At 40.3% G+C, this 22315-nt stretch overlaps 1 protein-coding gene across 2 annotated transcripts in view; it reads left to right on the top strand.

Moving 5' to 3' along the window:
- man1a2 (mannosidase, alpha, class 1A, member 2) overlaps window positions 1-22315 on the top strand; it is a 122826-nt gene that overhangs the window by 51834 nt on the left and 48677 nt on the right. Inside the window, exons 4-6 of one of the 2 annotated variants that reach the window (XM_048603234.1) lie at window positions 4543-4661; window positions 6710-6790; window positions 18462-18556. In XM_048603234.1, coding sequence (XP_048459191.1) covers window positions 4543-4661; window positions 6710-6790; window positions 18462-18556 — 295 coding nt within the window. The remainder of the gene's footprint in view (window positions 1-4542; window positions 4662-6709; window positions 6791-18461; window positions 18557-22315) is intronic. The other variant, XM_048603235.1, reaches the window with a different exon arrangement.

Here is a 22315-nt window from a genome sequence, read left to right as displayed (position 1 = left end):
ATTCTCTAATTTGTTTGACCTGTTCCAATCTGCAATTCACTCATTCTCAATTTCAATCACAGTTTCTCAAACTTTTTTTCTGCCTATGTCTTTGGTTTCTGTGTGGACCATGGCAATTATGTGCTTTTTGTCTCAATGATTTGGCTGTGTTCAGCCAAACCTGGAAAGAACTTGAAGCGCTTGAATGAAATATTTGTTTACAGAGATTCAATTTGGTCATAAACTTGGCTAAAAGTGAATTTGCCAAAGCAAAATTCCAGTCTTTGTTACTGAGTTGACTTTGTGATAATCTGTATACAATCATGATTAATCTGGTCTTGATACTGTTGCAGCAGGTGATCTCCAATTACTAGGAGTGAGTTCAGTAATGTCATTGTCTATTGTGACCTTTATCGCTTCTCTGGATTAAATGTGTAAACATTTTGTTTTATGGGCAATGTCTTCTGTTCTCGCTCCAGTTTCTTTTGCAAAAGCAAGGATTTATTTGACGCTAGCACCGGGCAAGCAACGCAGGCTTCCAAACTGAATTAGTTACTTAGTAATTTAGTAAAGCAAATTTATAGCAAGTTATACTTTGAGAGTCTATAGATCAAGAAAAACATGAGCGAGCCAAGGGAGATAAAAGAAATTAAAAAGTATCTCTTTCCTTCTCTTCTGCACAAAATTTCTGACTCTAGCAGTCTGTTCTCGGTTCTCTGAATGTTCAGTGCTCCTCGCTTTCTTGTATTTTGGCACTTATTTCAGCCATCCAAAGATCACTTAGACACCCCACAGTTATTGATCTGTCAAATTTACTGAATTGACAAGTATAAATTTTTAAAATCAAATGTGATGTGAGAATATCACTAATGGTACATTAATAATCTTTTACTTTCAGTCTCTCTTACAACATTACCTACTGCTTAAATGAGATCCTTGTCAAACTTTGTAAGTACAGACTTAATTTAACCATTGTTATTTAAGCGTTATTGATCCTAATCTACACAAGATATCTTCAACTAGCAAATCATTTTTTAGGTCTCAAGTCTCAATTTTAAAAATATTTTGGCGCTGCAATGGTGTCGAATAAATTAAGATTCACTTTGCCCTGTTATAAATTTCTATAATTAGATGTCAGTTTGTCTAGTTCATCCATTATCTAGCCATGTTATTGTGGCCATTTTGAGGATCGAAGGTTTCTGCCACTAAATGTGGGTTAGACAATCTTATAATTTTCAGCTTCCAATTGGTGTTTTGCATTCAAGGTTGTTATTTTTAACTTCACATTTGACAGTCTAAAAGGCAAAAGAATATCTATAAAAATGATCATGAGAAAAGATTTTATAGTGAGGTATTATGGAATTGCTTTTATTAAAAATTCAGTTCTTGCCTCACATTTAAACTGGTTTGCTTAAGATAGTGGGCTTCCTCTTTTCCAACTGACTAGTTGTACATTTTTCATTGAGGTATGTACTAGTAGCATCTTACACAGCCTGTTTATATCTTTGTAGCTTCACAGAAGAAAAGCAGTCATGGAGAACTAAAGAGATAGCATAAAACTAAAAGGGCTTATTAAAATGCAAAAACACAGCACAGATCCTCCCAAATTGGCAAGATACAAAGATCGGCAAAGGGCCACAAAGCAGTTTATAAGAACTACAAAAATGAATAATGAATGAAACTTGCAAGGGACATCAAAATCAATGAGAAATTTGTAGTTACAATCATATGAGTGAGCAGCATATCAGTCAAGCATTTTGAGATAAGCTAGTGGAGTAGATGTGAAGTGACAGTGTCTCGAGACAAGTAATCGAGACATTGAGCTAACGTGTGGGGACACTGGTTCAGATCACACCATGGCAGCTGGTGGAATTTGAATGGCATTAATAAATCTGGAGTATGAAGCTGGTTTTGGTTATGGTGACAATGGCAACAACGATCGATTGTCATAAAAACCTATTCAGTTCACTGCTATCATTTTAAGGAAGAAATTCTGCCTGCTTTACCTAGTTTAGCCTACACGTGACTTTTGATCCACAGCATTGTGATCTACTCTCAACTGTCCTGTGAAATGACCCAGCAAGCCACTTGGTTCAAAACACAATTAGGGTAGGCAACAAATGCTGGCCTTGTCACTAACACCTACTTCTGATGAAAAAATAAGTTTCTTAAAAAAATTTGTATTTATGCCGCAAAAATGTTGAGTGAATCTTAAATAACAAGGTGTAGAGCTGGATGAACACAGCAGGCCAAGCAGCATCAGAATCTTGTCTGTTTTTGTTCAGAGTTTAACATAAAATATCACATTCACAATGCGTCTTGTCCTGGAAAATTAATTGTGAATATTGAGTTTTGAAATTCATGAAACTTGCCTTGTGAAATGTCTTGGTTGTTGTGGTGAAAATCGGAGCAGAGTTGTCAGAGCAAATTGTTGAATGTGGATTGGCTAGAAATCACCTCCATTGAGATGGAAGTATATGATAAAACATTTTTTTTCAATTTTTTTCATCAACCAGGTAGGGAAAAACCTCGGAAGAGCTGCATAATTGTAATGGCATTGATTTAATTTAGCATAACAGTGGTATGCACTGTACTGGATGCACTCTTCACTTTTTCATATAGCTGAGACCCTTGCACTGGCTTAGGCTTCTGGACTTCGTTTCCTTTAATCCTCTAAACTTGCAAGTCTCTCTCCCAGTCTATTAAAACTGGATAAACTGACTATTTTGAATTAGTGGAGTGTATACTTTGATTGTGACCTTTTCTAAATAATGTACTCTTTTCTTCTCCCGTTGTTTTTGTGGTCTATTCCACTGTTTTTTTTTCTATATAATGGACATTAAATTGTGCCTCTAGTGTACCCAGGTGGTATAACATAAAACATTTTGTTTCATTTCAGAGATGTGACAGTTTCTGGCAAAGCTGTCGTTTTATTGCCTAACCCTAGTTGCCTTTCAGAATGCGGTGAGCCACAATCCAAGTTCTGAATTTTTCTTATTCATTGTGGAAGTCAGCAGCTGCTGAAGAGATCAACATTTATTGCTCGTCCCCACTTGCCAGTCAGGGATGACAATCAACAGTGGTCACATGGTCACTGTTAAGCCAGCTTTTTATTCCAGAATTTTATTGAATTTGAATTTCACCATCTATGAAGCTGGATTCAAAACCATGTCTTGATTGCTAGTTCAGTGACATTACCAATACTCCAGTGTCCTTGATGCTATTTGGAAGAAGTTCTAGAATTTTGATCCAATGAAGGAAGGGCAGTAAATTTCCAAAGGAGAATGGTGAGGCACTTAAAGGGAAAATGACAGTTTGCGGTGTTCCTATGGCATCTGCAGCCCTTGTTCTTTGTAGTAGAGGTTATGGGTTTGGAAGGTGCTGTTGAAGGAGTATTAATGAGTTACTCTCGTGCATCTTGTACATGGTACACACTGGTGTTACTGTGTGCTAGTGTTGTAGGAAGTGATTGTTGTTAAAGGGCTGAATTAGCCGTTGATCGCAAAATCTGCTTTGTCCTGAATGGTGGTGAGCGTTGATTAGAGCTGCACCGATCCATGCAAGTGGACGGTACTCTGCCACACTGCTGACTTATGCCTGCTAGATGTTGAAATGAGGAAATGAGTTATTTGTTGCAGAATTCCCAACCTGATTCATTGTTGTGCTTATACTTTATAGGCTGGTCAAATTATGTTTCTGATCAATGATAACCTTCAGGGTGTCACTGTTGGGGGCAATCCTGCAATGTTAATGTAATTGAACATCATGGAGAGATGTGAAACCATTGAACCTTTTTTTAAAGTGTACTTTAGTTTTCTAATGGCATCATTTTGATGCAAGTGTTTTGTAAGTATTTTCTAAGCAGCATTTCAGAGATGTTCTTATATAACTCTGCAGATGGGACTTGAACCTAGGCTTTCTGGCCCAGAGGGAGGGGCACTATTAGTGAACCACAGGAACCTATCAAATGTTTTGTACCAAAGGTATTCAGATATCCAGCATCTGTTCTCAACCTGAAAGTAATTCCCTGAGCATCTGTTTGGATTTGGCACAAACTCTCTTCTTGAGGGTCTTCTGCTACTGATTCCAAAATATCCCATTGTTGCCAGTGCTGCCCCAGCTTCTGTTCGTTTGCTGTTTGGAGTGTTGTTCCTTGCATGAATTCCTGATCTGGTGATAATTTTTCTTAGATCACAAATGTGTGTCCACCTTGCGTTGCCCACTGTTGAAATTATTTTGGCAGTAACGAGTCATTAGTTTACCAGGTGACAGAAATAAAAGGCAGATGGTGTAAAAGCATTTCTAGAAGCTTGGTATGGAGAAGGAAAATCTTGAGTGGAGTGAGATTACCTCCTGTGAAGAGTGGGAATTCCAATAGAGTGGAGGTTTATCAAGGGTTCCCAGATATGTTTTAAAAAGTTTGATGCTGTAAGTATGCAGTCGAATAAATACGACGCTAACTATATTTTCAGGTTTGTGGTTGAATCGGATTTTGGTGTGGTTTTTCTTTGAGCTAGGCACCATTGAATAAAAATGTATTAAATATATTGATTTTACTTTTAGGCAATTCTCAGTTGGGTGCAACCATTGTGGATGCATTAGATACACTGTACATCATGGGTCTTTTTGATGAATTTCGAGATGGGAAAGAATGGATTGAGAAGAACTTAGACTTCAGTGTGGTAAGTCATAATATGCTCGATAAACCTGTTGCTGTTTTTTCTTCTCAGTGGCCTGTTTCCATCTTGTTATGGAGTGAGTTGTTTTCAGTGGAAGAATTGCCAGATGCGGCATATTCACAATTAACTAGTAAATTGATCTCCCATAGCACTTCACATGGAGGTTAAACCCATCATCCTGTATTTTGCTCTCTCATTGCTTCCATCTCTTTGTTGTGTGCATTTTCTTTGATGCCCTGTCTACTGCCATGTCCACAATCCAACTCAAAAGAGGCAGGTGGTGGAAAAGGAGGAAGACCAGATCCAAAACAGTGGCTTTGCAGGTGCAGATAGAAATATAGCAGTCTAATTGAATCATAGAATTGCTACAGTGCAGAAAGAGGCCGTTTGGCCCATCAAGTCTGCACCAGCCCTCTGAAGAGCATCCCACCCAGAACCAGACTCCTACCCTGTCCCCATAACCCTGCATTTACCATGGCTAATTGATCTAACCTGCATATCCTGGGACTTGATTGGGTAATTTAGCGTGGTTGGTCCACCTAATCTGCATGTTTATGGACTGTGGGAGGAAACTGGAGAACTCGGAGGAAACCCCTGCAGACACTGAGATCATGCAGACTCCAGACAGACAGATAGTCACCCAAGGCTGCAATCAAACCCAGGTCCCTGATGCTGTAATGCAGCAGCGCTAACCACTGAGGTGCCGTGCTGCCCTTAGGGCACAGTGAAGTCATGAGAGGATCGGAATTCAGATTATGGCTTGCTGGATTGAGTTGAAATGGAGACAAGGGAGGAAGCTGCAGTAGTAAGTATTTTACTTGTCATCTACAGAAGAAATTTATAAAAAATGTAGAAATTCCAGTTGTTAAAAAGTGCTTTAACCACATCCAAGTTTATGCGGATCCAAAAGTAATGTGATTGGGCAGAAATAAGGCCCTGAATTTCCTGGAAACTTTCACCATTCAAATGGTGTGTGTACAATGTTAGTTTCGCTAGTAGCCACACAAGTGATTTACACCATTGTTTTCTGGACACCATGATTTACCGAGATTGAAACTTTAGGATTACTTCACCACTACCCTCGTCAATTGCAGTTCATTACCAGAACTCCAACCACAGCTGAGTCGGTGATGATGGCAACTTCCTGAAGTTTGTTAGTTTATTTGCCACTGCTTTTACACTGAGTTCATGATTTCAAAATAACTGGTTAAAGTAAAACAAAATCTCTGTATTTAATATATTAAATTCTTAGTTAAAACTCATTAAAATACTGACTTGTGTTTGTGTTTAGTTTGCTATATTATGCCAGTGGTGAAAAGAACTTGAATGTTTGTACATGTAATTGATTAAAGTGAAAGTGGCACAGAAGGAAAAGCTTGAGATGCTTTCTGGCTCAACAGGGTCGATATGCTTGCAACAATCACCAGAAGCTGGAGGCCCAAAACTCATTTTGTTGTTGAGCTTCAGACTTCTCATAAATAATTCTAGTGAAGTGTGAGTACCTTAATTCTGCCTTAGGAATTTGCTGAATCAATTGTAAGGGGCCTTCAAGTAGGTTTGCAAATGTCAGTAAAGGGATTGGTGGGCAGAACCTAGGTTGTGTGAATGGGCTGCTAGAAATCCAGAGTTATGATATGGAAACAGAATGTTATTGCACCTGCTGTACTTTCAGACTCCAGTAAGTTTAAAAGAAACAAAAACAAACTTTAACATTGGGAACGTCAAATAACCTAAAAACTTTAAGTTAAGCATCAAAAGGATCTAGAAAACAAGCTTGGTCTGTAGCAAGCTTTTGACCAAGGAGCTCATAAACTGACTTTTAACCATATGCAGCATTAATACGTGTTTCATGCACTGTTAAGGACGCTTGAAAAGATAAACCTGAACCAATTTTATGTTCAGTAGATTTCAGATACACTTGGGGAATAGCAGACAACTAGCAAAGCTGGATCCATATGCCCCTGACATCTATACAATGCTAGTTGGAATACTTATCTGGTATTAATACAACACAGCCTAACCCTGTTTATTCCTGTCCCTGTGCTCTGTAGAACGCGGAGGTCTCAGTGTTTGAAGTCAATATCAGGTTTATCGGAGGCTTGCTGGCTGCCTATTATCTTTCAGGAGAGGAGGTATGGTAAAGCTGGTTTTTTTTTTCTCCAAAAATTAGTAAATTTCTTTCGTTCCTTTGTAGTTTTGGGCATTTTGCAGATTACACTGTTCATTTTTGTGCAATTTCATCAAGGCAAGCAGAGAAACGCAAGAATGGAAAATATAATCACAATATTGATTAACATTTCCAGTATAGACCCCATTTCAGATCAAAATATTAGCATTTTCTTTTGAAATATTGGCAAACCTGTTTGTGTTTCTAGCATTTTCTGAGGTGTTCAAGTTCAAATATTTCAAATATGAGCTTGTTTCCAAAATGCTCCCCAGTAAAGTTGTTTTTTTAGTACATTCCACTGCTGGGAAACTAAAGTAGTTGTCCAGGTTGTTGTGGGTTAGTCACCTATAATTCGGCTACTTATTTGGAAATCTCATAGGGGATCAAGTACTGAAACATTGATTTAAATTTTATTGTATGTAGCAACCAAAATAAGACCCCTCAAGTAAGCAAGTTAAGCCTCTCAACTCAACTTGATAACAACCTGATCAATGGTAGAATTTAACTACAATTCCAACCAACGGTGTCTGTCTCTAGATGTGTCCAGGGTTTGATCCTTGACCAGCATCGTTCTTTGAAGTTCTGCTGCTGAATTGTTGGATTCTTATAGAATTTTTTCTCTTTCAAGTTTGGGTTGTGCCATTATTGACGATCCTTTAGATTCTTTCATCCCCAACATGGATTATACTTCTGGAGGCCTCAAGTGTGTCGCTTGCCTTCTTATCAGAAGTAGCTCTTGTATCCCTAGTTACATTCGGCCTTAAATGTTTGAAACAACCTGTCCTGCAATTAATCCCTTTATTTCAGGACATTATTTCTGCCGACAGTCTTAATTGACCATTTGTCATGAGGTAACAGATTATCAAGCAACATTATCTCCTCTCTCCCAGGAAACAACTTGTTTATGTTGTTTCGACTCTTCTTCCCAAGGATGTCAAATTAGCTTGTTGCTTTTAATTCCTTTATAAAGTTTCCCTGTGTTCCTTTCATCTCCGGAAATAATTTCTTCCAAATGACAGTCCAGGGAAAAAATGGCCCAGCCTTTTCAGCCTCGCCCCATAACTTAAACCATCCATCCTGGCAACATCCTTGTAAATCTTTCTGCACCACCTCAAGTTTAACAGCATCATTCCTACAGAAGGGCGACCAGAATTGTATACAATATTCTAAACATGGCCACACCAATGTCCGGTACAGCTGCAATATGACATCCCAACTCTTATACTTAATGTTCTGACCAATGAAGGCAAGCGTGCCAAGCACTGCCTTCACCACCCTGTCTACTTGTGTTTCAACTTTCAAGGAGTTATGCACCTGCGCTCTGAAGTCTCTTTGTTCAACAACACTCCCCAGAACTCTAGCATTAAATGTGTAAGTATTGCCCTGGTTGCCTTACCAAAATGCGGCACCTCGTATTTATCTCAATTAAACTCCATCTGCCACTCCTCAGCTCGTTGGCTCATTTGATTAAGATCCTATTATACTCTTGTGATAATTTTTTTCACTGTCCTCTGCACTAACTATTTTGGTGTCATCTGCAAACTTACTAACCATGCCTCCTATATTCGTAACCAAATCATTAATGTAAATGACGAAAAGCAGTGGACCCAGCACTGATCTTTGTGCCACACTCTGATCTCAGCGCTCCAGACTGAAAGGTAACCCTCTATCACCACCCTCTGGTCTCCTACCTTCAAGCTAATTTCGTATGCAGTTGCTAGTTCCCCCTGGATTCCATGTGATCTAACTTAATCAGTGTAACATGTGGAACCATGTTGAACGCTCTTCAAAAAAAACTCAATCAAGTTAATGAGACATGATTTCCTACGCACAAAGCCATGTTGACTATCCCTAATCGGTCCTTGTATTTCCAAATACATGTAAATCCTGTCCCTCAGAATCCCCTTGAACAATTTACCCAATTCCGGCCTAAGGCTCACCGATCTGTAGTTCCCTGGCTTTTCCTTACAGCCTTCCTTAAGTAATGGAACCACATTAGCCAACCTCCAGTTGTCCGGCATGTCACTGATAGCTAGTGACAATACAAATATCGTAGTAAGGGGCCCCAGCAATTTCCTCCCACATAGTTCTAGGGAACTTATGATCAGGTGCCAGGGATTTATCTGCCTTGATGTGTTTTAAGACCTCCAGTACCTCGTATGAACTCTTTACAAGACGTGACTATTTATTTCCCCAAATTCTCTAGCTTCTGTACCCTTCTACACAATAAATACTGATGTGAAATATTCATTAAGTATCTTATCTGTTTCCTGTGGTTCCACACACAGACTGTCAGGTTGATCTTTAAGGTGCTGTATTCTCTTCCTAGTTACTCTTTTGCCCCTAATATACTTATAGAAACTCTTCAGATTCTCCTTAACTCTCTTTGCCAAAGCCATTTCATGTCCCCCTTTTGCCCTCATAACTTTCCTTTTAAGTATACTCCTACTGTCTCAATTCCAGCTGTCTATACCTGATACATGCCTCCACCATTTTCTTGACCAAGCCTCAATTTCTCTAAGTCATCCAACATTCTGTCCACCTACCAGCCTTGCCCTTCACAATAACAGGAACATATTGTCTCTGAACTCTCGTTATCTCATTTCTAAAGTTCCCACTTCCCAAATGTCCCTTTACCTGCCAATAGTCTTCCCCAAGTTCCTATCTAATAATGATAAAATTGGCCTTACTCCAGTTTAGAACTTTAACTTTTTGATCATTTCTATCCTTTTCCATAATTGTTTTAAAACCAATAGAATTATGACCACTTGCCCCAAAGTACTGCCACTGACACCTCAGTCATTTGCCCTGCCTTATTTCCAAATAGAAGTTCATGTATTGCTCCTTCTCTAGTAAGTACGTCCATGTGTCAAATGAGAGCATTTTCTTGTACACACTTAACAAATTCCATCCCATCCAAGCCTATGACAACATGGCAACCTGAGTCTATGTTTGGAAAGTTAAAATCCCCTACCATTACAGCCCTATTATTCTTGCAGATATTTCAGATCTCCTTGCATATTTGCTTTTGAATTTCCCGCTGACTACTGGAGGCCTGTAATAAAATCCCAAGAATGTGATCAACCCTTATTTCTCAGTTCCACCCATACAACTTCACTGGACGAGCTCCAAGGAATATCCTCCGTAAGTACAGCTGTAGGATGTTATTAAACTGGAGAGGGTGCAGAAAAGATTTACGAAGATGTTGCCTGAGGTAACACTTTTTTCACACAGGATGGTGTGTTTGGAATGAGCTGCCAGAAGAAGTGGTGGAGGCAAGTACAGTTACAAAGTTTAAAAGGCATCTGGATGGATATATGAATTGGAAGGGTTTAGAGGGATATGAGGCAAATTCTGGCAAATGGGACTAGATTAATCTAGGATATCTGGTGTTCATGGATGAGTTGGACCAAATGGTCTGTTTCCGTGCTGTATGACTCTATAAGTGTTAATATTGATTCTTTCAATCCATGAAGTTATTTAAGTTCTGAAGTTTACATTGTCACATGCTGTACTTTAAAATTTTGCTCCATTTAGCAGGGAAAATGAACTCTTAAAATCTTGAGAATGCTTGCTTACAAGTCTAATTCACTCAATTATTGTGGCTGATCTTTGTTAACCTCAGCTCTGACATAGAAGTCAATTCTTTATAATTAGGATATTAATTAAGGTCGTGGAACACTTTGTCACAATGCATTCAGCATCCTTTGCTGCCAGATCTTTATCCCCTTGCTCTCCAAGCACAGTTTCTTCCTCCCAGCCTAAAACTGTAACTGTGCCTTTCTCGTTTTTATCTACTATCTCCAACTTTGAAGGTCCTGTTCTCCGCGTTTCTCATTTGACATCATTCCCATTAATCTGCTAACTACACACTTCCCATCCCAGCTGCTACAATAGTTGACATTGTAAATGATCCTTCTCCTCAAGTGCTATCAATGCCTTTTTCAAATCTTTCGCATGCCTCTCTCCAAAAGAAACACTCACAGTAGCTTTGTTTTCCATTCTCTCTACTTTTATTAATTCATTCATGGGATGTGGGTGTCACTGGCTATGCCAGCATTTATTGCCCATTTAAAGTTTTTGAGAAGATTTGTAGCTCGGGTTGTGGATGAGGTTGTACACTTGCTCACCGAACCGGTGTGTTTGGTTGCAGACGTTTCGTCACTCTGCTAGGTAACATCATCAGTGCGCCTCTGGTGAAGCGTTGGTGTTCTGTCCCGCTTGTTTTTTGTATGCGTTGGTTTGCTAGGGTGGTTGGCATTGCTTCCGGTTCTGTTTTTCCAGTGGTTTGTATATTGGCTCCAGTTCAATGCGTTTGTTGATGGAGTTCTGATTGGAATGCCAGACCTCCAGGAAATCCCTGGCACGTTTCTATTTGGCTCGTGCTATTATGCATGTGTTGACCCATTCAAATTCGTGTCCTCCTCTGTCCATGTGTACTGAGACCGGTAATGAGAATTGGTCATGTCTCTTGGTGTTCATGTATCCTTATTGCCAGTTTTCTTCCAGTTTGGCCTATGTAATGTTTCTCACAGTCCTTGTATAGTATTTTGTTTATTACGTTAGTTTTATTGGTTGTGGGTATGGGATCCTTTACGTTCGTCAGTAGCTGTCCCAGGGTGGTTGTTGGTTTGTGGGCTACCCTATATACATTCTTGTATGTGAGCGGTGGTGTAATTGTAGTTTCTTTGGAAAGGTAATCCAGAATCCCAGGCTAACATTCTGGGTATATGGATTTGAATTCTGCTATGGCAGATAAAATTTTAATTCATTTTTTTCAAAATCTGGTATGAAGTAAAAAACCTCAATTGTCATAAAAACCTATCTCGTTCACTCATTCCTTTTAGAGAAGGAAATATTGCATCTTTCCCTGGTCTAGCCTACACCTGACTCCAGACCCACAGTAATGTTGTTGACTCGTAATTACTGTCTGCGCGATTAGGAGTGAGCAATAAATGCTGGCCTCGCCAGTAATACCCACATCCCATGAACAAATTAAAAACTAAACTTTAATGCCATCTCTTCCCTGTGCTCAGTGACTGAAATTCTCAATTCTATTTAAGTCCAAATTTTAGCTGCCACATGCATCTTCCCAGTTCCCATGTTAGCTGATATTGTGAGTAGTTTCCACTTCTCCTGTAATGTCCAACTCCATCCTTTGTCCTTTGCAAAATATGAATTTCTCCTCTCCAGATAAAAGGTCATCAACCTGAAACATTTTTCCCTTCACAGCTATTGCCTGACATGCTCAGTATTGCCAGCATCTTGTATTTTAATTTTGGATTTCTAGCATCTGTGGAAATCTGCCTTTTTAATTTCTTTTTTAATTATTTAATCATGTTCCCATGGAATCGAAACATGATTTACATAGTTTGCTTACAGGACCCTGTTCCTCCTTGTCATATTCGCATTCAAACTGAGTTAACGATTTTAGTCTGTGAATAAAGTTTCCAGCTTGGCTACAAACCTATGGTACCCTCATGTTAAACTTGATAATGAGTGAGCCTGTGTCATAATCTGAAAATACTCGGGTCTGTCAGAATCTCTAGAGACAGAGACAGCGTTAATTTTTCAGATCTGAGCCATTTTGTTAGAACTGAGGCATCTTTGTCACTTTTATCTGGAAGCATTTCTGTAACTCTTATCAGCTTATTTGTATCAGAACCTCCCCTGTTTTGCTACAAGGCAGTTCACATATGTTGTTGATCTGAAGTTTGAAGTGATGTCTCTATTAATGTTCCACATTTCCACTTTTTGCTGATCTAGCTGGAGTCTTTTCCAATTTTGGGAGGAATTTCATGCAGGCCCTTCAGAATGGTTAGTCAAACTGATCCATCCAAAATCAAGTACAACTTCTCACTGTTTCTGACCACCAAAGGCACTAGTCGCATGTTATGTAAATAGTTTCATATTTCTACAATAAAGTGAGTGTTTAATTTTTGTTCTCACTAAAGAACCTTCATCCGTCCATTCACAACTCCCCATACACTTATCTGCATGCATGTTTACAATAATGTATTTTATTAATAGGGTTAAATTGAGACTTCAGGTAGATTCAGCAATGAAATTTGAAACGTCAGACTGACTTTGCAGAAAATAATGGGAATTCAATTTAAATCTTATGGGAATCCATTCTGTAATCTGTACTTGCTTCACCAGCTAGTGGCAACAATTTTAAATCATGCCGTTGAGGCATCAAATTGCTTTTAGCTCATCACACTGACCGAGAAGAATAAAATAAACATTCTGATTAAATACCTGGAAATTTTTCTGATTGCACATAGGCTTTAGATGCGTTGCCAAGGATATAAATGTAGTGAGAGCTTTAAATTGGATTCAATATGACCTGCCCTACCTGATTGGAAATGCTTGATGCTGGCATGGATATAATTGAAGAATAATTGCATTATGACATTGTGACCTAACTGTAGTAAGTAAAATATGATTAATAAAAACTGTATTTTATTCAGGATACAGAAATGTGGCACATTCCATTTTGGCAGAATTCCCTTTGCTACTTTGTAGAACATAAGTTAGTATCTTCATAACCCCTTTATTACTTTAATGTAATTTAAGCCAAGATTCCCATTATACTTTCAAACCCTGTTCTTTTTAGAGAGCTGTTTTTTAATTGTTCACTGAATGCTGCAATTATGCAACTATTAAAAAAGCACATTATTCCCCTCTGTGTCTTGAGACTATTTACTCTGTACACAACTTTCCTTTCATTCTTTAATATTCTATTAAAAGCAGTGTACTTTTCTTGTAGGCCCTTAAACAACATTCTTGAATTTTAAGTTTAAAAGCACTTGAAGCTAGATTTGTTGACTACTGAAGATGGCATTTGCATATGACTTTCCCTTTTAACTAATGTTAGCAATGAGCTCAGCAAGCACCTTCTGTTTAGTTGTGCAGTTGTTTGCAATGGTATTTCAGTCTTCCCCTTTCTTAAGTTCAAACAGTCCTCAAAAATAAAGCAAAATTAAAATAAAACAATTTTCTTTCTGCATTCCCAAAGAGGAAATGAAAGAGCTTCCTAGATAGGGACCTGGAGGGCTTGATAGACCACCCAAGGAGATGGAGGCAACAAACACGGTCAGCCTGTGCACAGATAGTAGCCTGGGACAGTGCTGTCTCTGATAGAATGCACATTAGTGCAGGAAATAAGGTCAATGATCATCTACACTCCACTAAGCCCATCTTATCTCTGCTACTTCACATTCACTCTTACTCTGCCATGCACACAAGCCTTCACAATGCTGGTGGACTACCAACCTCACTACTGCACACGGAATCTTTATTCAAAGACTCTTTCCTCCTCATCTCCACAACTACTAATCTTTTATGCCCTTTCATTAAAAGGCTGTGCAATCATAGAGGCTAGTAGCCTCCTAGTAAGAGTGAAGAGTTGGCACTTAAGAAACGAAGCTAAGAACCCTGAGAGGCAACGATTGCAGATGCACAAGATGGCTATGCGTCCCTGTGCACAAAGCAATCTCGCAGGAGCATGTCAATCAAAGATTTTAATTCTGAAGTGAAGTCCTGAAGGGCCTAAGTTGATGCTGAATTGGTCCGAGATCAGCCATTATTATGTTGTGAGGCTGATGCAGACTTTGGTGATGAAGAATGGAGGAGAACTCATGGAGCGTTTGAGGACTTTTTATAGTAGGGACACTAAAATGGAGGCCTGGTGAAGCAAGTAGCAAGTTGCTTCCCACCGGGTGACTGCTGTGACTTTCATGTCTGGGTTGGTGCCATCTAGTTTCTCAGCAAAGGAGGGACTAATTGCTAGCTGTGTTTAAATGAAGGAAGTTGGGGTATTAATGAAATACGAGTGTATGTAAACAAAGTGCTACTCATCAGTGAGGTTCTGAGCTGTCTGTTGAAACCTTAAAAGTAAAATCAGATTTTTTTTTCAATGTCAAGATTCAGGGTTTTTTCATTTCTGCTGTATTTTCCCACAATTTTCACCATTGCCCACACCACTCAAGGCATGGGGAAATTCCACACTTGCTCTTAGAGAAAAATAGTTTGCTTAGCATCAAAATACTGGAATTAATGTCCAGATAAAAACACCCAGAGGGTACCATCTCACATTTTCAGGATGCGTTCAGTCTCCGATTATTCAGAAGCTGGATATTTTTCTCTTATTTTCATTTTGAGGAATCTCTGGGTAGGGATACAATCAGCATGTGTCGTCTCTTTCACCAACCCCTCCCCAGAGATTGTCAGTGATTATCTCTGAACATGAGGATTTGAAGAAATCACAGCAGATGTACTATTTTCAGCATGATGTACTGGAAAACTCAAAATGTGTGATGTGAATTGACATGAGTGCTTTGCTGGTTGAATCAGTTATGCAAATCTTAGGTGGCTGGACTAGAAATTCATAATTGGGATAAAGACAACAATGTTCTTTGGACTTCACCATTTTCAAATAATTGAGAACAGGACTCTTATCTCTTCTATCCGGTCCTGTGAGAGAGGAAGAAGGAGAAGAATGGTGATGGATTTATTCATTGCAAGACTAAAGTTTAAACTGCATTAACATGTTTAGTTGAGAGTTTCCAGATTGCCAATGGCTTCAAGAATTTTTGATCCAAGAGTATTTCATTTTTATCAGCATTCCATTGATGGGTAGTTAGCACACCAGTCATGGCTTGACATTTGTATTTAATATCTGCTCCTGCTCTGGAAAACTTGCATTATAATAGGCTTACCTTCAGTTTCCTGACCAAATGTTCAAACAAGGGGACACGTATGGCAGTCCGTTAGCCTACCAGGAGCTGATAATTTTTAAATGCTTATACCGTGTCTGTTATGCAGACCCTTTTCACTAAAGGTCCAATTGGCCCCAGCGGTTTAAGTCATTTGCTGTCTAAGCAAAAATAATATGCAGGCAGTTGTGAGGCAAGGAGGAAGGAGTAGTACAGAAGCCCCTCTTGTGGCGCAGTGTCGTGTCCCTGCCCCTGGACCAATAGATGCATGCTGAAGTCACACCTGCTCCAAAGGTGTGTAAAAGCATCTTTGAACTGGTTGATTGGAAAAAATAGGTTAATTAAAAAAAATGTAGGAACTCCTGTCTTTAAATCACCATGTCTTTTTTAAAAATAAGAGTAACTCATTTCCTATTGACTGCAGTAACTGTGTTTTATTCTATACATGACTGAAGTTGTAATTCATCTAGCTTATAATGCAACAAAAACAGAAGTTGCTGGAAGCTTAGCAGGTCTGGCAGCACCTGTGAAGAAAAGAATCCGAGTTAACGTTTTGGGTCCATTGACCCTTCCTCAGAGCTGATGGTGGCTGGGAAAACATCAGTTTATATGCAGAAAATAGGGAGGGGGTTGGGGTAGGGAGTAAACGACAGGATAGAGTCTGAAGAGAGAGAAGAGCAGTTGGATAGACAAAGGAGTTGATAACAATCTGGCTAGGAAGATGAATAGTTGTTAATGGGGACTGTTAGTGACTAACAATAGGTACTGTGTAATGGCAGGCTGAGAGACAACAAGGCCTGGCGTGTGGAGAAAATGACTAGGAGAGCTTCGGCCCTAAAATTATTGAACTTGATATTGAGTTCGGAGGGCTGCAGGGTCCCCAAGCGGAAAATGAGGTGGTGTTCTTCCAGCTTGCGTTGAGCTTTGCTGGAACACTGCAGCAAGCTAGAGACATACAGGTTGGCCAGGGAACAGGGTGGTGCGTTAAAGTGGCAGGCAACAGGTAGCTCAGGGTCTTTTTTGCAAGCAGAGCGTAGATGTTCTGCAAAGCGGTCACCCAGTCTACGCTTCGTTTCCCCAGTGTACAGGTGATCCCATTGTGAACAGCGAATGCAGTAGACCAGATTCTGGGAAGTACAGGTCAAGTGTTGCTTCACCTGGAAGGTATGTTTGGGCCCTAGGATACTGGGTAGGGAGGAGGTAAAATGGGCAGGTGTTGCACCTTCGCTGGTTGCAGGGGAAAGTGCGTGAGGCGGTGGGGGTTGTTGGGGGTGAAGGAAGAGCGGACAAGGGAGGGGAGAGGAATATGTCTGGTGCTGGCGGCATCTCGGTGGAGGTGGTGGAAATGGCATCTGCCCATCTTCTGGATGTGGATGCTAGTGGGATAGTGGGTAAGGACAAGGGGAACCCTATCGCTGTTGTATGAGGGAAGAGACGGGGTGAGGGCGGAAGTGCAGGAGATGGGTCGGACCCATTTGAGGGCCCTGTCAACAATGGTGCTGGGGAATCCTCTGTTGAGGAAGAAGGTGGACATTTCGGAGGCTCCCTTGTCATATTTGGCCTCATCTGAACGTACGCGACGGAGACGAAGGAACTGAGAGAATGCAGTCTTTACAGGAAGCAGGGTGTAAGGATATGTATAATCTAGGTAGCTGTGGGAGTCAGTGGGTTTATAGTTGATATTAGTGGCCTGTCTGTCTACAGAAATTGAAACAGATTTCGAGGAAGCGAGATGCCACCATCAGACATGTTCCCATCCCCTCCCTTGTCCGCCTTCCGCAGGGACCGTTCTCTCCAGGACACCCTGGTCCACTCTTCCTTCACCCTCAGTACCCACCTGCTGCCCCACAGCCCCGTGTCACCTTACACTGAGACCAGCGAAGGTGCAACACCTGCCCATTTACCTCCCGCCCCCCCTCCCCAGTATCCAAGGGCCCAAACACAACTTCGAGGTACCTCCCAAGAATCTGGTCTACTGCATTCACTACTGGGGAAACGAAGTGTAGACTGGTGATTGCTTCACAGAACATCTATGTTCTGCTTGCAAAAAAGACCCTGAGCTACCTGTTGCCTGCCACTTTAACACACCACCCTGTTCCCTGGTCAACATCTGTGTTTCTAGTTTGCTGCAGTATTCCAGCGAAGCTCCATGCAAGCTGGAAGAACAACACCTCATCTTCCGCTTGGGGATCCTGCAGCCCTCTGAACTCAATATCGAGTTCAATAATTTTGGACCTTAAACTCTCCCATGTCCTAGTCACTTTCCCCACACACCAGGCCTTGTTGTCTCACAGCCTGCCATTACACAGTACCTATTGTGAGTCACTAATAGTCCCCATTAACAACTGTTCACTCTCCCAGCCAGATCATTATCAACTCCTTTGTCTACCCAACTGCTATTCTCTCTTTGGGCTCTATCGTATCGTTTACTCTCTACCCCATCCACCTCGTACTTTCTGCATATAAGCTGACGTTTTCCCAGCTACCATCAGTTATGAGGAAGGGTCAATGGACTCGAAACGTTAACTCTGATATTTTCTTCACAGATGCTGCCTGCCCTGCTGCACTTCCAGCAACTCATATTTTTGTTTCTGATTTACAGCATCCGCGCAGTTCTTTTGGTTTTTATTTCACTTATGATGCACCTTAGGCACCTGAAGCTTAATTTGATGGGAATTAGCCTTCTGCTTGAGGTTGGGGTACAGATATAGTTGTCTACTGGATTTTGAAAACATTAAGTGAATTCCTGCTTTCCATGTGTAAGACCTAGATTCCACAAAAGAGGGTTACCATCTTCGGAAACTGTCAATATTATTTTGGATTGATCCATTTCTTTTTAAAACTGTTGCTTTATTTATTGCTTGTTTTATTCTCTGTAAATCTGAAACAAGCATTTTTTATTTTAACTTCCTTTGTCAGGTCTTTAAACAGAAAGCTGCACAACTTGCTGAAAAGCTGCTGCCTTCCTTTAATACACCCACAGGCATCCCTTGGGCTATGGTGAACCTGAAGAGGTGAGTTTGCTTACCTTGTGTGGCATTTTACTTTTGTTGAGTATGGAAAGAATGGGCTCAGTTATGCTTCCACTTCTGCTGCACTGACCTATGATCTCATTCTGTTTCTTCTAAAAACTGACTTTCACTTTTGTTGCTCATTTTTGGTGTGATGTGTTAATGCATGAATGATTGTGCATATTGATGTCCTCCGCATGTGTTCTAGACTGGAATATGCTTTGCAAATGCTGAAAAGTTCAGAAATTTGACAGTTATAATTCTGACTAATTCTAACTGCTAGATGTACAGAGTGACTGCACCGGAAGATTACAAATACAGGGTTGCATATTTTCAAATATTCTGAGAATTGTGTAGACAATATTACCATTTTATGGAATGGACCTGAATTTCTTTACACAGTTGTTAGAATAGTTAGAATTAATATTTGGATGTACCTCTCTCTGGCATGTTCATCATCAAACTACATTTATTTTAGAAAAGGTCAAGTATTCTTTCTTGGAGGTATTCATAAAAGATTTTAAAGCAAAAATACCCTGGATGCTAGAGATCTAAAATAAAGTGCTAAAGAAGTACAGGACTGGCAGCACCTCTTGAGAGAGAATGTTATCATTTCCAGTTCAGTATAATCCCTCTTCAGAACTGAAAGAAGCTGGAAAGTGGTGGTGCTTTTGTTGTTGACAAAGTGGGAAGAGAAGTGAATGAAACAGATGGTGAAGGTGCCCAGAGCAAAAATCAATGCAAGTGCTGATGGTGGTAAAGGTGAAATAGAGCTGTAAAATCAAAGTGTGAAGAGAAGAAAATGGGTTTGCTGTGCTGAGAGCAAAGTCATCAAGGCCTGCAACATTTTTCCAATGAAGCTCAACGCGAACTGGAGGAACAATACCTCGTTGAGAGGGTTGGATTATGAGGAGAGACTGAGTAGACTGGGATTATACTCATTGGAATTCAGAAGAATGAGGGGAGATCTTACAGAAACATATAAGATTATGAAGGGAATAGATAAAGTGGAGGCAGGGAGGTTGTTTCCGCTAGCAGGTGAAACTAGGACTAGAGGGCATCGCCTCAAAATAAAGGGAAGCAGATGTAGGGCTGAGGTCAGGAGGAAATTCTTCACCCAAAGGGTTGTGAATCTGTGGAATTCCCTGCCCAGTGAAGCAGTTGAAGCTACCTCACTGTTTTTAAGGCAAGGCTAGATAAATTTTTGAACAGTAAAAGAATTAAGGGTTATGGTGAGTGGGTGGGTAAGTGGAACTGAGTCTTAAAAAGATCAGCCATGATCTTATTAAATGGCGGGGCAGGCTCGAGGGGCCAGATGGCCTACTCCTGCTCGTAGTTCTTATGTTTTTATGTTTGACGCTTCTGTACTTTACAGCTTGCAGGATTTAATATTGAGACACACACATACGGGTACCCTCACAGCTCAACCCATTCTTCTCCAGCCATACCTTGTTTGTGTTGTGTTCAAAGCAGAGTGGACTCCGATTAGAAATTTTGATCATTTCTTCACCCAAATCATTCTATATTATGATTTTCTGATTGATTTCGAGAATGTTCTAATTTTATAAAGTAGAAACGTATTTTATACTTGTGCAATATTTTAGGTGCATTAAACTAATTTCAGCAACTTATGAAGGGTTCTGGAATGGTTAACAGATTGTTTACTGAGGCCCAAATATTGCAAATCTTCTGACAAATTCTGAACTAGTAAGTTATCAAGGAATTCATTTACAGATGTAATTGATACAATTTCTGTGGAGATAGTGGATAAAATATATTATGATAAGAAGAGATTTGTACCTTTGTACCTGCCTGGGAGGCAATGGCCTAGTGGTATTATCAGTGGACAGTTAATCCAGAGCCCCAGACAATGTCCTGGGGATCCAGGTTCAAATCCTGCCACAGATGATGAAATTTGAATCCAATAAATATCTTATTACGGAAGAGGTAGTGTTGGGCAAGCTAATGGAGCTAAGGATTGATAAGTCTCCTGGCCCTGATGGAATGCATCCCAGGGTACTAAAAGAGATGGTGGGAGAAATAGCAGGTGCACTGGTGGTAATTTTCCAAAATTCGCTGGACTCTGGGACAGTCCCAGCAGATTGGAAAACAGCAAATGTGACGCCATTGTTTAAAAAGGGAAGTAGACAAAAGATGGGGAATTATAGACCGGTTAGCTTAACCTCTGTAGTGGGGAAGATGCTTGAGTCTATTATCAAGGAAAAAATAGCAAGGCATCTTGATAGAAATTGTCCCGTTGGGCAGACGCAGCAAGGGTTCATGAAGGGCAGGTCATGCTTGACAAATCTTTTGGAATTCTATGAAGACATTATGAGCAAAGTGGACCCAGTGGATGTGGTGTACCTAGATTTCCAAAAGGCCTTCGACAAGGTGCCACACAAGAGGCTACTGCATAAGATAAGGATGCATGGCGTTAAGGGTAAAGTATTAACATGGATAGAGGATTGGTTGACTAACAGGAAGCAAAGAGTGGGGATAAATGAGTGCTATTCTAGCTGGCAGTCAGTGACTAGTGGTGTGCCTCAGGGATCGGTGTTGGGACTGCAATTATTTACAATTTATATAGATGATTTGGAGTTGGGGACCACATGTAGGGTGTCAAAGTTTGCAGATAACACTAAGATGAGTGGCAGAGCAAAGTGTACAGAGGACTGTGAAACTTTGCAGAGGAACATAGATACATTGAGTGAGTGGGCAAAGGTCTGGCAGATGGAATACAATGTAAATAAATGTGAAGTCATACATTTTGGTAGGAGTAATAGTAAAAAGGATCATTACTTGAATGGTAAAAAGTTGTAGCATGCTGCTATGCAGAGAGACCTGGGTGTCCTTGTGCATGAATCACAGAAGGTAGGTCTGCAGGTACAACAAGTAATTAGGAAGGCAAATGGAATTTTGTCCTTCATTGCTAAAGGGATTGAGATTAAAAGCAGAGAGGTTATGTTGCAGCTGTACAAGGTGCTGGTGAGGCCACACCTGGAGTACTGTGTGCAGTTTTGGTCTCCTTACTTGAGAAGGGATGTACTGGCACTGGAGGGGGTGCAAAGGAGGCTCACTAGGTTGATTCCGGAGTTGAGGGGGTTGGTTTATGAGGAGAGACTGAGTAGATTGGGATTATATTCATTGGAATTCAGAAGATTGAGGGGGGATCTTATAGAAACATATAAAATTATGAAGGGAATAGATAAGATACAAGTAGAGAGGATGTTTCAACTGGCAGGTGAAGCTAGGACAAGAGGGCATAGTCTCAAGATTAGAGGGAGCAGATTTAGGACTGAATTGAGAAGGAACTTCTTCACCCAGAAGGTTGTTAATCTATGGAATTCCTTGCCCAGTGAAGTAGTTGACGCTACTTCGTAAACGTTTTTAAAGATAAGGTAGATTTTTTTTGAACAATAAAGGAATTAAGGGATATGGTGAGAACGCGGGTAAGTGGATCTGAGTCCACAAAAAGATCAGCCATGATCTTATTGAATGGCGGAGCAGGCTCGAAGGGCCGGATGGCCTACTCCTGCTCCTAGTTCTTATGTGTTGCTCTGAGGTCTGTCAGCATGTTCAGTTGTACAATGTGTTGACTTTCAATCGGTTCTGCTTGTTTATGTCAAGAACATATACAATCTTGTATCACATGTATGCCTACACCAGCACAATACAAATACAGGTCACAACCTATGCTTGAAACTCTTGATGTGCTAACATGTTCCATTTTTTTAAACATCAAATCCTTATACCATAACTTAG

Source organism: Rhincodon typus, chromosome 11 (assembly GCF_021869965.1).
Source record: "Rhincodon typus isolate 14 chromosome 11, sRhiTyp1.1, whole genome shotgun sequence".
Classification (NCBI taxonomy): Eukaryota; Metazoa; Chordata; class Chondrichthyes; order Orectolobiformes; family Rhincodontidae; genus Rhincodon; species Rhincodon typus.
This window is presented reverse-complemented; position numbering and strand designations above follow the sequence as displayed.